We start from the raw sequence: 14,024 nt of genomic DNA, 5'->3' as shown, positions 1-14,024 counted from the left end.
CGACGACCGGCTATCAACACAACAGCAGCTGTCATTATCGCTGCACGCGTCGCTGCACGTGCGCAGATGTGCGTGACATTTGTTCGAATCTGTCAGATTGCTTTCTAATCACCCTGTTATAAATTTAAAAAAATCATTCATCTGTGTCATTCGGCATTCAAAGAACGATATTTGCAGCACAACAAGAAAGTTTCACGATTTCACGCGAAAACAAGACGCTTCTATAATACGAGGTATGTGCGGATTTAAAAGGTATTAATATTGACTGATTCTAGAAGGAAACATGTGTCAGATTACGAGAAATTTATTTGTTCTATTAGAATAATACAATAAATTTCAACAAGTACAAATAATTACTTGTATATCGTGCCTGTTGCCAAATTTGTCATCGCTATTTATAGCGCAATAAACGTTGATTTGGTAATTCGATGCGCTCTTTCTGTAGTTTAACTTATATGTATTTTTACTTCTCAAACGCGTTATCAGGCAGTTTCTAATCAGCTCCTACATATTTATATGACTTGAACAGCTATATATCGAAAAGACACTGTGTGAGTTATAATAAAAATTATATACAATAAAAACTTTCAATTATATTATAAAAAAATACCTTAATCATAAATATATTATCGAATAGTATGTGATAAAGAGAATATTTAAACTGCATGCAGACTCTTTTGAGAGAAGAATAATCGTAAATTTTAAAAATAATTAGAGATACGTCCGATATCAATAAGTATAAGGCGTTGGTTTTCCATTAATTTCTTTGGCTGCATTATGCGAATACCATCTAAATTTATGGAACGTGCATACTTGTGCCTTACGAGCGCTTATGCGATCGGAACGTACGCCTGTTCTGCGGTTACACTCGCACCAAGGCCGCAACGTCGAATCGTTTTTCTCTCGGGCCCATAGCAAACGATTCTCCACGATTCCCTTTCTCTTATCGCTTATTCTTTATTCATTACAGAATTTTACATATTAAATTATCAAGTAAGGAAAATTTCTCAAAATTTACAGTTCAGAAAAGACGGAGAATCATGACCGCGTGAGAAGCTTTGATAAAAATTTCCTGCGAACACTATACACTCCGATACTGCAAGGCCGAGCACGAGTCGACGATGTTTCCTCATCGGCCACCGACGCCACGATAATAATCTACGGATCCACACAACCCAGATCGCCATATTCCCCGCCGCTCAGTCGAGTCACGAACACTGTTGCGCGCATGTGAATACGGTTTGTTGTTGGTCGCTGGCGTCCAAGAGAGGGTCCCCATTTGGGCCTTTTTTTCACCGACATTTCTCTTTTAAGGTGAGCAGTGAGTTCACATGGCAGTCAGTGTTCCCGGTGAATTAAAGAGCTATACTCGTTTCACAAGTTTTTCATAAGAATTGTTAGAGTGTGAAAGTGTCCTATATCTTACAGAAAAAATCATGGTGAATAATAACATATTGTTATGTTAAATTACTAAATTGTCTCACAGAGTGTCTTGTTAATTATCTTATATAGTACTTTGTACTATATTTGTTTTATACAGTATAAGTACTGAGCATTTTTTGTTTTAAGATTGCACGAAGATTGACAGTTTTCAAATTGTAAGAAATTAAAACTCAAGATTTTAGCTTTAACAAAATTTTATAAACAGGAATCGGCAAAAGTAAATAATAAAATCTTATATTTTTTTTAAATACAATGATGTCATTTACGTATAATTAATGTACAAGATGCGCATTTTATTTAAAAATGTATGACATTAATTTCTTTTAAAATAACATTTAATGACAATTTAAAAAATGCTAGTAAGTGCTGGAAATTTATTTCCAAAAAAGCTTTAAATTAATTGCATTGCCAAAGAAAATTTTTGACATTATTTTAACAGTTTTGATTTGTAACGGATTTATTTAGAAATGGAGTTAATAGTTATTTAATCACTTGTGTTTAATTATAAAAATGTTAAAAATTAATTACCCAAAGTTTTATTAAAGAAATAATAGATAACTTTATTAAGAAACCTGTAACCGACATCAAAACAATGACACTGTTTGTGTAGAAGATATCTCGCGATAGTATTGCATAAAATGATTGCTCGGCATTTCACGAGGCATCATATATACCTATATGTATGCTGATAATATTAATGCAGTTATAGATCCACCCAACTTTTAATCAGGAAAATTTTTCTGTTATATACATAATTTATTGCTGAAAGCATCGAAATTCAATTTTATGAACAAATATCAGAATGATAAAAAATCTTGTGCGTTTTACACATTGAAAGATGCATTTTTGTACGTTCTATAGATTGATAGATGCGTAATTTAAACGAAACGTAATTCCGAAGAGCATCCCACAGATCTACGGAGTCCCTTTTTCCGACTGCCGCTTTAATTTAAATATTTGCGCAGCTGTTGGAATGCAGGGACACTGTAAATGCATTCCACATTCCATCGACAGAGAGCAAACGGCATTTTTGCGACGTTACTCAATGTGCGCTTCTTACTGGTGCTTGTCGAGTCATTAACAAAATAGATTGCATCGATGAATTAGATTTTATCTCGTAATTAATGCCATGATCTTGTTTAACGCCGGAGTTCATCGTTTAGTTCATGGCATATTTTTACTTAAGAAATAGTAATGTTCTTTAAATAATTTATCAAATAATACATTAATATTATTTTTTTAATTATTTTCTCGAATATAATTTTTGAATTAGCGAAAATAAGTCGATATTTGTGTTACATCTATAAGGTCGTGATTTCGTTATCTTACCGTCAGTTATCAAGAAATTAGTAAGTTTTACATTTACGAGTGATAAGAAAATTATCATACTTATATTTACGATTGCGCGCGATTAAATATCTTCTCTATCTACATCTTATTTAACATTATACATATGAGCGTATGAACATATATATTAAAGTAGTTGAACAAACTAAGATAACCAGACTAGAAGATAAATATGCTAAGACGCGAGAAATCGTGCTATACAATTAAAGATGAATCATGCGTCGTGCATCGTATAGTAGTAATGACGAGGAATTACGTAAAAAGATACGTTCAGCGTCCGTAGAATTTGACGTTAGTAAGCAGCATTGAGTTAACGCCCTTGCGGACCCTTTTCACGTCAATTTTCACACATAAAGACCCTTTTTTTACAAACAATAAATTATACAGAACGAACAAATGTCTGAGACATGACATTGGTATATCCAAAAATATTTATTTTAGAAAAAAAAATATATTGAAAATAAAATGTACATGATTTGGCGGAAGAAATTTAGAAAAATTTTGATCTAATTTTTTTCTTTTTTCTTTTAGGTTGCAAAAAAACGTATTCGTTTCCTTCTCAACATGTCTAACGAAGGTAGCAAGGGACCTCCGAGCACTATAACGCTCGCTTTCTCAACACTAACGCATTTCCTGCTTTTGGCTCCTGTAATATACATCCTGGTACTTGCCGTTCCCTTCGGGATGCACAGCCTCTTCGGATGGCATCCGGTTTGCATGTCTATCGGGGTAAGTAAAGAACATATGACACTAAGGAATTAGACTTTCAAATACGAAATACTGTTTTTTAAAATAAGAAACTTTGCAGTCTTAAATTAGAAGTGTCTTATAACATGCAAATTGTCTGATTTAATAATATTTAATGTTGACAATAGTGTAAATATGTAAATTTGAAAAAAGATGCGATTAATAGTTGTATATAATTAAATATTTAAATTTCTTTAATATATCAACTTCTTGAATTTAAAAAGTCTTAACTATATTATGTAAAGTGTTTTTTATCGCGAAAGTTATGCTACGATATAATCATTTCCGACATTTCATATTTTTTATCCCGTGGCGAAGGTCGGCCTTCTGATCACGGAAGCTGTCTTCAGTGTCTCCGGTGAAGCGTACATTGCTTCGAAATTACCCAGGCGTACGAGAGTGACGATGCACTGGATTTTGCACACGATAGGCCTGATTGTAATCGGGATCGGCTTCATTATCATCATCGTCAACAAGATCAAGCAGCACAGAAACCATTTCGCCACAACTCACTCGCAACTGGGTTTAGTGACGATTATACTAACCGTCCTCACCGCCGCTTTTGGAATCCTGGCGAACAATACCGTGTGGGTATATCCACGTGTGAGACCGGTGTTAATTAAAGTCGCCCACGCTTGCGGCGGCATCGGCATAATCACTCTTTTACTGGCTACTCTCATCAATGGAACCTACTCTGATTGGTGGTATCATGGTGGTGGAACCGTCACCGGAAGAAATCTGGTCTTCGCATCGTTATTTTTCGCGGGTTTATTGATACTCGTGAAACCAATTCTCGGCGCTATTTCAAGATGCAGGGTCGTGTTCGGGCCGCCCTCGAGCGATTCGTAAAGCTTCGCTAATGTTTTCGACAATGTCTACATTGTATTAAGATGTAATTCAGATGCGAGGGTTGTCTCAAAAGTAAGACACTTGATCGATCGAATGATAATATATTAGCCTTGTAATATTATTTTCACTTAAAAATAACAATATAATATAATAAATATAAATAAATTCAAGTGTCTCACTTTTGACGCAACTTTTGTGGAATACTCAACGGAGTGGTAAAAAGCCAAAGATAGTAACACTAATTCTTCTGTTTGGATGTTACGTGTTATCCATTAGGAATGTTGTTAATAATGTAAATTAATAAAAAAGAAAGTGTTTTACCTTATCGGAAATTAACCACGGCGGGAACTCGAGGCAGCGCATTGTTAATTATACACATTATATACATTTATTATGCATTTAATAGCGCATTACAAATTTACACATACGTCTACATGCGCATATGTACATTTGTAGATGTGTTTGCAATATATTTCTTAAAACGCCATGTACATACATAATAACACAACGTATTTATATATCTCTGATATTTTTATACTGTTATATAATTATATATATAATTATATGTTATTCATATACTTTTATTTACACGTTAACACACAATAATTACTCTAAGTTGCACTATCGTTAGTAACTTTCGCAGGTCCAGTCCCTTCTTTCTCTGATTTCCATAAAAGATCTAAGATTATGCAACAATATTGTAAACACACGCACATATATCTTTGTTTACTATTCAGAACATACATACGATTAAGTCTTTCTCTATGTAAGTTTCTCCTAATTCTGTGCACATTCATTCAAGGCATTATTGTGTCTTCATTGTATGCCGTTCCGCATACTCAACCACATTCTACATTAAAACATCAGTACTTTGGTTCTACAATAAAATGGCTTGTTTACAGAAAATATTTTTTATCCCGATGACAATCGCGTCGATAATCAGTCAATATCCGTACGCTCGAAGAAACACATTTCCTTCGCGCGAAACCACCCTGAATTCAATGATCTTAAATAAAAGCTCATTTTTTTTCTACTACTTTCCCTATTACAACGAAAAGGAGCTCCTTTCAAAAGAAAGCTTCTTTTCCCTATTATACTTTTACGCATTAGGACACATTATTTTGTACTGTTCGCTCTACTGACTGCTCGCAGTGACGTTGGAACTGTAACAACATGCGATAATGACACATCAAATAATTAACGCAATTATAATGAGAAACAGATCTTACTCTATTTATTTTAGTTTGTATTCTTTTTTTAATTTTTTGCAAAGAAAGCGTATAATGTTGGTCGAAATATAAGGTGCAGAATATTGGATATTTTTTTTAGTACACAATTTATTCCAGGAGTATCTAATATTGAATTTGTGTGTATTTATGTATGCAATGTTATTGTACTACCGCGATGTTATTACTGTTTACGCGATGTGTCACTGCTCTTAATCCTACTTATTATTAGGACAGTCAACCGCTTGACTTGGCCGGTATGCACCAATAACTAACATTATGTTAATTATCATTACTTTCACGACGACTATATACTTTTACAATAAAATTTACAATTATTGTGAAAGGCTGTGCCACATGTATTACATAACTGTTAAATAATCTAGGAACATTAAAATTATTGAACATTTAACTGTCTTCGTGAAATTGGCCGAAGAAAAAGCACGTACAGTCATAGATCTTCTAACGGCACTTTCATAATATAACATTGCCTTTCATCAATTCCGTGATCTCAAAAAGCGGCTTATCAAAAATGCATTTTCCTTATCTTTCTTCTCGCTTCCAGGTACATTCACAACGACTTAGATAAAATTGTTTCGAATTTTTCAATTGTAGGTTTTTTAGTTATTAAAATTCTCTTCTGCCAGTAAAATTGGCTAGCAAAATTTGATTTTGAGTTGTTAACAAAAGTTTTTGATTTGCGACTCATTCGCTATTGATTTAAGCGTTAAGCAGTTTATAATCTGCTTATTATTAGTTTGTATTAAAACCCGAGTGAGGTAGGAATCTTGACATGCCCGATATTTTGATACAATAGGTATTTTAATCACAGTGAAAATTTGTAAGATTTGATTTTTATCAGATGACGTATTGTGGTAAAAGGCTGAATAGTAAAAATTATTTCGAATCAAGATATATGCTTCGGATTGACATATTGATATTCATGTTCTCGTATGCAAACTTTTCCAGAATTAAGGCCACGCTCTTTAATTATGAACTTTTTGACTTGTCCGGAGTCAATTTTCCCTTGAAAAAATTGTCAAGGCATCAGTAGTTTTTTTTTTATAATTGTGATTAAATTGTGTGAATAGGTTGAGGTATAATTTTTTGCTAGATTATGACTTAATATTATTCGAGAAATATGTCACATAAAAATAAAGAATTGTAATTTGTTCCTGTTATTTATTACCACAGAGTTGCACAACTCATTGAGTTTGAACGACTTTGCCCCCGCCATTTTTACGGTCGCTTCAATATCGGCATACACATACCGTTGTACAGCTCTGTATCACTACGTACTCGTCAATAACTCTATATACTATCTTCTCTCACAAATTCGCTAGTATAATGTCTCATGATTTTCCTTGTCTACTTTTCCGCTTGCTATCATTTTTTCGCGCATCTAACATATCTATTCCCTGAAAGTCTTTGCACATTAAAAAGACACGTGTAATACTGAAAACTTTCGACGATTCATCTACTATGAGAGATTGGTATACATACATTTATTTTGATTTTTTTTTGTCTTTACACTGCCCACTTCTATCTTTATTAACGTCTTCTTCCTATTTATTTGCTAAGTGTTTGATAAATGCGTTCTCGCACGTAATCAACTGTATATATAATCTCTATTTCTACTTTTTTTTTACAATAAAGGTAATCAACATTTTTCAAAAATAAATATCCTTCTAAACAATCATTGACACCCAGCATATCATACATATTAAAGAATTGTTTCTAAAAAATACTAATTCTTTTTAATTTCTTTCAAACCACCGACGGTTTTAAGTACTTTGCAACACTCTGGTTCTTAATTAAGTTTAATACTAATTGGTTTTAAGAGTTTCTTATTATCAATCAGAGAATTACTCGGTTAATATGAAAAAAACGTAATATTATAAATTTAATAAATTATTACAAAAATATTGCTATCTGTATTTATTATACAAAAAAAAAGAATTTGTAAGTATTAATACCCTACACAATTAATCAAAACCTATTTCTTCCTTCTTTCGAACAACTACAATCAAATCCAATAAAAGTTGCATAACTTTTGATAGAATAATAGCATACAAAAATCCAATGTAAAACTTTTCAATCAAATTGAATAATAATAAAATATCTTACCATTGGCAATTTGGGAATTACGGAACATGTAAAACTGTCGAAAATACTTTCATTTCTTCCCAGTTTCGCAGACAGGCTTACTTTACATCGGGCACTGTACCTTTAGCGCGATTAATCCGTGTATTCGTCGTCGATAAAACGAACGTCGCGTCACACTTGCTGCGACGTAATCAGATCGGTTTTACTAGAATTTTTAAGAATTGATGGTCCAGGGAGTTTCTGAGCAGTGGCGATGGTCGGTTGCACCATCATCGGTTGACCGTTCACCAAAACGATTGTGTCTCGCACCGAATCATATGCTCCCGGGGGTCCTTCGAGACATTCGAAAAAATATTACAATTACACGTTCATAATTTTTGCTATTCAAGATAATAAAAAATCCTTATACCTGACGAAAGTGTATGCGTCAAAGTTCTGGAGGGTGTCAAATTCCGCGAGGCCGGGCCCCAATTAGACGTCGGTTGCAATAATATTTTTATGCGGCTCCATATACTTTTATCCTTGCTCTTGCTCTTTTGCCTTCCTGTTCCTCGACAAGGCCCGTTACTGTCAAATTCGTCGTCCTCGTCGTCATCGTCCTCGTCGTCATCATCGTAAGGTGATCGTCGACGTCGTCCTCTCAGCTGATCCTAAATTATCTTTCGTATAAATTGCAATAGATAAAGGTGCTTAGATAAGAAAGGCGTCGCGACTTACTATGGCTAGTCCGACAATGACTAAAACGGGAAGTATACTGATCACCCAGCCCAACACGTCCGCCCACATGGGATAAATGTAAGTACCGTACTTGGGCGGCTCATGCTTCACCCAATTAAAAAAGAGGATGAACAGCAGCGCAGCGGGCGTAATGACTTTCCACATCCACGTCCAGAAGAATCTCCACAAACGACTACGGGGCCCGATCATCTGCTGAACGTCGTCGAGAAAGCGATCGGCGCCGTACACCCATGCCACAAGAATACATTCACTTATAGCGATCAGCAAAACGGACCAGTTGGCTGCATACTTGTCCATTAGTTGCAGCCAATACATACCGGCCTATGAAAGAAAAAAACAATTATTAAGATAATATAAAATTAAAAGAAATTGTTTTGCGAACGATAATGTCAGTGGACAAAACTCACGTTAGTGGTGAAAATAATGCCACCGGCGTAGCCGACCACTGCAGCTCCCAGAACAACCCAAGTCTTGTAATTTCTCAATGCGGGAACACCGTCGAGTATCGCCGTAGTAACAGTCTCCATAAGTGCAAATTGCGAATCGAGACCCAAAGTGAGTAACATGATGAAAAATAATAACGACCAGACGGGCGCGACCGGCAGACGAGCTACAACCTACGAATAATCGCACAAAAAATGTTCGTTCATTGTAAAATATATATTCAAACTTCGATATAAAGTACTTTTTTAGTATTTAAATGAATGATATTAATTAAGTGTAATTATTAATTCTTTAATAATAATTACTAATTAAATATTAATAGTAATTACCTCCGGATAAACAATAAATGCCAAACCGGCGCCTTCATCCACCACAGACGCCACCGGCACGTCGAGTTCATGAGCAAGGAAACCGATTACTGAGAAAATCACTAAGCCGGCGAAGAAGGAAGTGCCGATGTTGCTGATCGCCACGATTAAAGAATCTTTGTAACAATTATTGGTGAACTTGTTGTACGAACTCAAAGTGATTAGACCTCCCCAAGCCGGGCTCAGAGCAAAGAAGATCTGTACCGCGGCATCTCCCCATACTTTGGCGGACATCAGTCTTTTCCAATTGGGAGTGAGATAGAAAAGCACACCTTCGTTAGCACCAGGAAGTAAAATTCCACGAATAAAAAGAATAATCTACAAAAAAAATACAATTATCAAGAAAGAACACGTCAAATTTCTATTAATTACATTATCGACGCACCAAAACGACGTATGGAAAAAGAGCGGTGAAATACACGACTTTGCCTGAGCTTTGAACACCTTTGCTCAGACAAAGAAACACGATGATCCACGCCAGGAAGAGACTAGCTGCCATGGACAGTCGAATCGATCCAGTTTCCTCGATGCCGCTGCTAATCCCCAAAACGTAATTGCTAAACATAAAAAAGAGTCTTCTCTCTACATCTTTTATTTCTCTATATTATTATTTTTTAATATGAGAGGCTGAGATTGCGCGATTTAATTTTACGAATTGTTTTATTTTTAAGATTGCAGTTTTAACTTTTCTTTCATTAATAACTACGCAGTTAAAAAAATACGATAATTTATTCGGTGTATGTTATTACTTGAAGTACTCCTCTGCCGGCGGTTTCTTAATAGCGCTGGTTATGTTCTCAATCATCAGCCCCATCGCAGTCATTTGACTTGAATTGAGGCATTTTCCTTTGAAGTAGGAACCGTTTTGAGAATGACAAGCCTCGGCGTCGTCTGGCATAAAGCAATTCTCGGTACTCCACTCTTTCTCGCATTTGCTCCAAGGCAGCTCCCAACCACCTGCGCGAAAACTTTAAATAAATTGTCGGGAAAGAGCGATCCCATTAAAAGGCAGATTCGTTCTCGGAAAATTCGTCACGAGTCGCAAGTTACATATAGAATACCCAGTATATTAATCTCATTATTTACCAACGACCGAGGCAAACATGTAATACAGCGTCCAGGCAATAATTAAATTATAATAGAGCATGACAACGGAACTGACGAGAACCATTCCGTATCCCAAGCCGCAAAGCAAAGGACAGAACTGCTTGTAAGCCGCCACTGGTCCAAGGCTGGCGTATTGTCCTACAGGATAAAGAAATATCAAGATCGTGGATAATCCGGATATTAACGGATCTCAAGGTGTTTCATTGTTCTGCTCATCACCTAAGGAAAGCTCCATAAACATAAGCGGTAATCCGGCGATAATGAGCATCACGGTGAACGGTATCAGGAAAGCACCTCCACCGTTTGAGTAACAAAGATACGGAAATCTCCAAACATTTCCGAGGCCTACGCTGTATCCCAGAAGGGACAGCAGAAAATCAAATTTTCCCGTCCAGGTTCCGCGTTCCGGGTGTTCGTCTTCGCCGTCCTGCAAGGGCGCTTGACTATTCGCTACTGAGTATTTGTCGTCATTCTATCAAAAGATTAACGTTAATATCTTCTTTTTTAATAACGTTTTTATTATATTTTTAAGAACTTTTTAAATCGCTTACATCCCAGTCCAGATAAGGACGAATTCTTGAGGATGCTTCTTCCATTCTCTGTATCGATATAATCTCGATATCAATCGCTTCTTCATTTTCTCATGGCTACCGAATCGAATCCATCGACATTCAAAGTTAATTAAATCTCTTTAGTGGAGCGGACTTTCTACGCATCTTCATTTCTTTCTGTATTTCTTCTCGAATATCCTGTATAAAAATTTTCCTATTGGATACTACTTCATCGAGTATTTTTTATCAAACACAATTGTTCTTTTTTTTATCAAACAGAATGTAAAATGCAAGAAAATTTTCTTGCGAATGAAACACTTTCGTCTCAATTTTTCGTCGTCTGTGTGACGAAATTTACTATAGCTCGTTAAACAATAATTCTTCGAGTATATTGTTATTGAGTTAACACTAAATATTAATAGATACACACTCATGCAATTACGCAATTGATTACACTTGCATTTTCTAATCTAATTGCATCTAATCTTTTTACACGATCAGAATAAAATTAACACATAGATTGATATTAAATTATTTCTTCGTCTTATTTTTCAAAGAAAATTATGCAAGTTGTTTTGAAAATATACATTTTAGAATAGTTGAAATATACTTCTAAATATTAATAGTTATATTGATATTATAAGCTAACAGACTTTGATCTAATAATAATTATTATTTAGCGTATATGCAAATATCGATTATCAATTTATTAAGCTAAAAGTAGATTTTACTAAAATCAAATTTACTTTTTCTTTATTTTGATTTAAAAAACGCTTAACTAAACACGCACTAACACAGTATGTAATTATGTAGTGTAATGTATCATATATAATGAGTTTTACGAAATTAATGTGATAACGAACGCGGATTGAATGACATTTACAAGCCAGCTATGAATAATAAGTTTTAATCCAAAATATCACTCACCGCGTTTGCGTTACATAAAATTACACACGTTCATATATGCGTTTAAGCGTGTTGGAGCATAGAGTCGCCGGTAGGTCAGCTGATAACCGACACCATCGACCTATCTACCAGCAGCCTTGACGGAGGATCTTGCCCAAGGTCAGACTCGCACTGTCACTGAATTTCAAGGCCACGCTCGCCGCAATCTGCGAGAAGAGAACGGAAGCTCAAAAGTGGAAACAGGAAGGAAAAAAACGGAAGAAGGGAAAAAGAGAAGACCGGTGGCGGAATGAACAGCGGCAGGATCGTCGATTGAACAGCGCGGGAGAGCGATCCGTGCCCGGGCAGCTGGCCGGCTGATCTGGCTGCTTTATAGGGGAGCTTTTCCACTTGCGGCTCACCCTCTCTTTCTCTCTCTCCTCGGAGCCTGAGCCTGTTCGATGCTCCCGCTCTCCTGTTCACTCTCGCCCCCGCACCCGGAACGGGACCTGTCGGGCTTCCGACTCCACGGATCGATCGATATTACTGCTCCTGCGAGCTGTGTTCTGCCCTAAAACCTTCATCCTCTCGCTCACTTCGGTCACTCTCTCTCGGTGCCTCGTATCACCATTTACTCCGGCCGTTCCATTGGCCAGGTTCACCCTCGACGCGCGTGTGCTCGCTTATGAAGAGATACGTGAGGTTCAAAGGTGAAAGCAGGATCGATCCATTTGATATCACTCGTAACATGCGTTTCGATGACTAAGCACCGTTTTATCGTCTAAAACGACTGCACATTTAAATCGCAAATTTTCAATTAACAACAAACATCACAAAAGAAGAAATCAAGAATTTTTCTCTATTTGAAAATTAATCTCTTGTTTAGAAATTTTTAACGAATTTAAAATCTCTATATTAAAATGAAATAGAACATGTGTCTTTCACATCGGAATCATGAAAAGGTTTTACACAAAGATAATCTCGCAGCATTTTCTTTCGGAGTACTCTTTAGATATCATTAAAAGTGCTAAAGTAGTCTTAACTTAATAATCTTAACAAAAAGTCTTTCTTTGAGATAAATCTTTATTTTTATATTCAAAATTACTTTAAGTTAATCACTAATCACTGATTGCATATAAGATTGCGATTGTTTGCACAAATTTTGTCCTGTTACGGAATAATAAAGTATATGCCAATACAAAAAACAATCGCTTTTCATTTAATCTTGCATGCTCATGTCGAATACTATTATATAATTTACACAATTAACTTTGACTTTTCACAGGAAGTTGTCGATGCATCCTCTCATCGATTTCCAGTGAGTAATTATCACTCTCATTCATAGAAACCGCTGTTCTCTTTGCACAATGCTCAATAATCTTCAATGTGCAAATTGATTCTTTTACAATTCATCTCTTTCATTCGCATATCCCTTATTTCTACAAATACAGTTTTATCCTTAAAATGCTTTGATGACTGCTAATTTTACACCAAAAGAAAAAAACATAATTGATGATTTAAATATCACGCCAATTGAATAAATCTCGTATATCATACATTCAATAAAACTTATTAGTCAATAATTTCAATGATATAATGTAAAATTTATTGTTGCATCAACGTGTAGTTCGTTTAATTAACTTAATATTTGTTTAAACAAATATGTTCTGTAGTTGTCGTTTTCGCGAACAATGTTTTTTTATGAAGATTCCAAATGTGATGAAAACTCCTAAAAGGTCTCCATGGATCAATGGTGGCAGAGACGATCAGATATAACAACGAAAGCACTCGTGCGAATCTTGTATATACAATATTACGCCGCAATCATTGGCAACAGTTACAATCAAGCATCCTCAAACAAAAACGAATTGCTTAACAATAATTTGTTAAAAATTATGTGTTTTAATCCACTAAAAGTGTTTATGCTTTAGAATGTCAGAACAAAATGTTGATGAAGAATAAGAATAATGATCGTTGAATGAATGGGAACTTTTCTTTAATGAGTGAGAATTATTAAGAAAAAAGAAATATAGAATTGTTTTAATTAAAATAAACAGATGTAGAAAGTGTATTTGAGAAGAACAAACTTCCAATATATTAACATCATTAATGCAATTATTTAAAAAAACAGTGATTTTGTCGATGTTTTTACGAATCACTGATGCGAAAATTTGTGCCGCCAGAATTATGATGTGAATATCGATATATCGATA

The 14,024-nt window shown here is 35.2% G+C and overlaps 2 protein-coding genes across 5 annotated transcripts; one reads left to right on the top strand and one right to left on the bottom strand.

Annotated features, from left to right (window-relative positions):
* The first annotated feature begins 1,100 nt into the window (after window positions 1–1,100).
* On the top strand, window positions 1,101–5,292 carry LOC105670320 (transmembrane reductase CYB561D2). Of its 3 annotated transcripts, none has more exons than XM_012363785.2 (3): window positions 1,101–1,239; window positions 3,322–3,519; window positions 3,856–5,292. In XM_012363785.2, the coding sequence occupies exons 2-3, from the start codon at window positions 3,355–3,357 to the stop codon at window positions 4,384–4,386; spliced, it is 696 nt and encodes a 231-aa protein (XP_012219208.1). In that variant the 5' UTR covers window positions 1,101–1,239; window positions 3,322–3,354; the 3' UTR covers window positions 4,387–5,292. The 3 variants fall into 3 exon arrangements, with proteins under 3 accessions (XP_012219208.1, XP_012219207.1, XP_067211047.1); XM_012363784.2 differs by having other exon boundaries at window positions 1,161–1,314; XM_067354946.1 differs by lacking the exon at window positions 1,101–1,239 and adding an exon at window positions 1,314–1,439.
* LOC105670319 (sodium- and chloride-dependent glycine transporter 1) lies at window positions 4,765–13,780 on the bottom strand. 2 transcript variants are annotated; one of them, XM_067354903.1, is made up of 12 exons: window positions 12,112–13,780; window positions 11,854–12,038; window positions 10,927–11,124; window positions 10,595–10,847; window positions 10,355–10,513; window positions 10,018–10,225; window positions 9,654–9,825; window positions 9,230–9,586; window positions 8,864–9,073; window positions 8,436–8,777; window positions 8,128–8,368; window positions 4,765–8,050 (listed from the first exon to the last, which is right to left on the bottom strand). In XM_067354903.1, exons 3-12 carry the CDS (start codon window positions 10,969–10,971, stop codon window positions 7,890–7,892), a joined length of 2,148 nt encoding a protein of 715 aa, XP_067211004.1. In that variant the 5' UTR covers window positions 10,972–11,124; window positions 11,854–12,038; window positions 12,112–13,780; the 3' UTR covers window positions 4,765–7,889. The 2 variants fall into 2 exon arrangements, with proteins under 2 accessions (XP_067211004.1, XP_012219206.1); XM_012363783.2 differs by having other exon boundaries at window positions 11,854–13,780.
* Window positions 13,781–14,024: the final 244 nt, after the last annotated feature.

This window comes from Linepithema humile, chromosome 5, assembly GCF_040581485.1.
Source record: "Linepithema humile isolate Giens D197 chromosome 5, Lhum_UNIL_v1.0, whole genome shotgun sequence".
NCBI classification, from domain to species: Eukaryota; Metazoa; Arthropoda; class Insecta; order Hymenoptera; family Formicidae; genus Linepithema; species Linepithema humile.
This window is presented reverse-complemented; position numbering and strand designations above follow the sequence as displayed.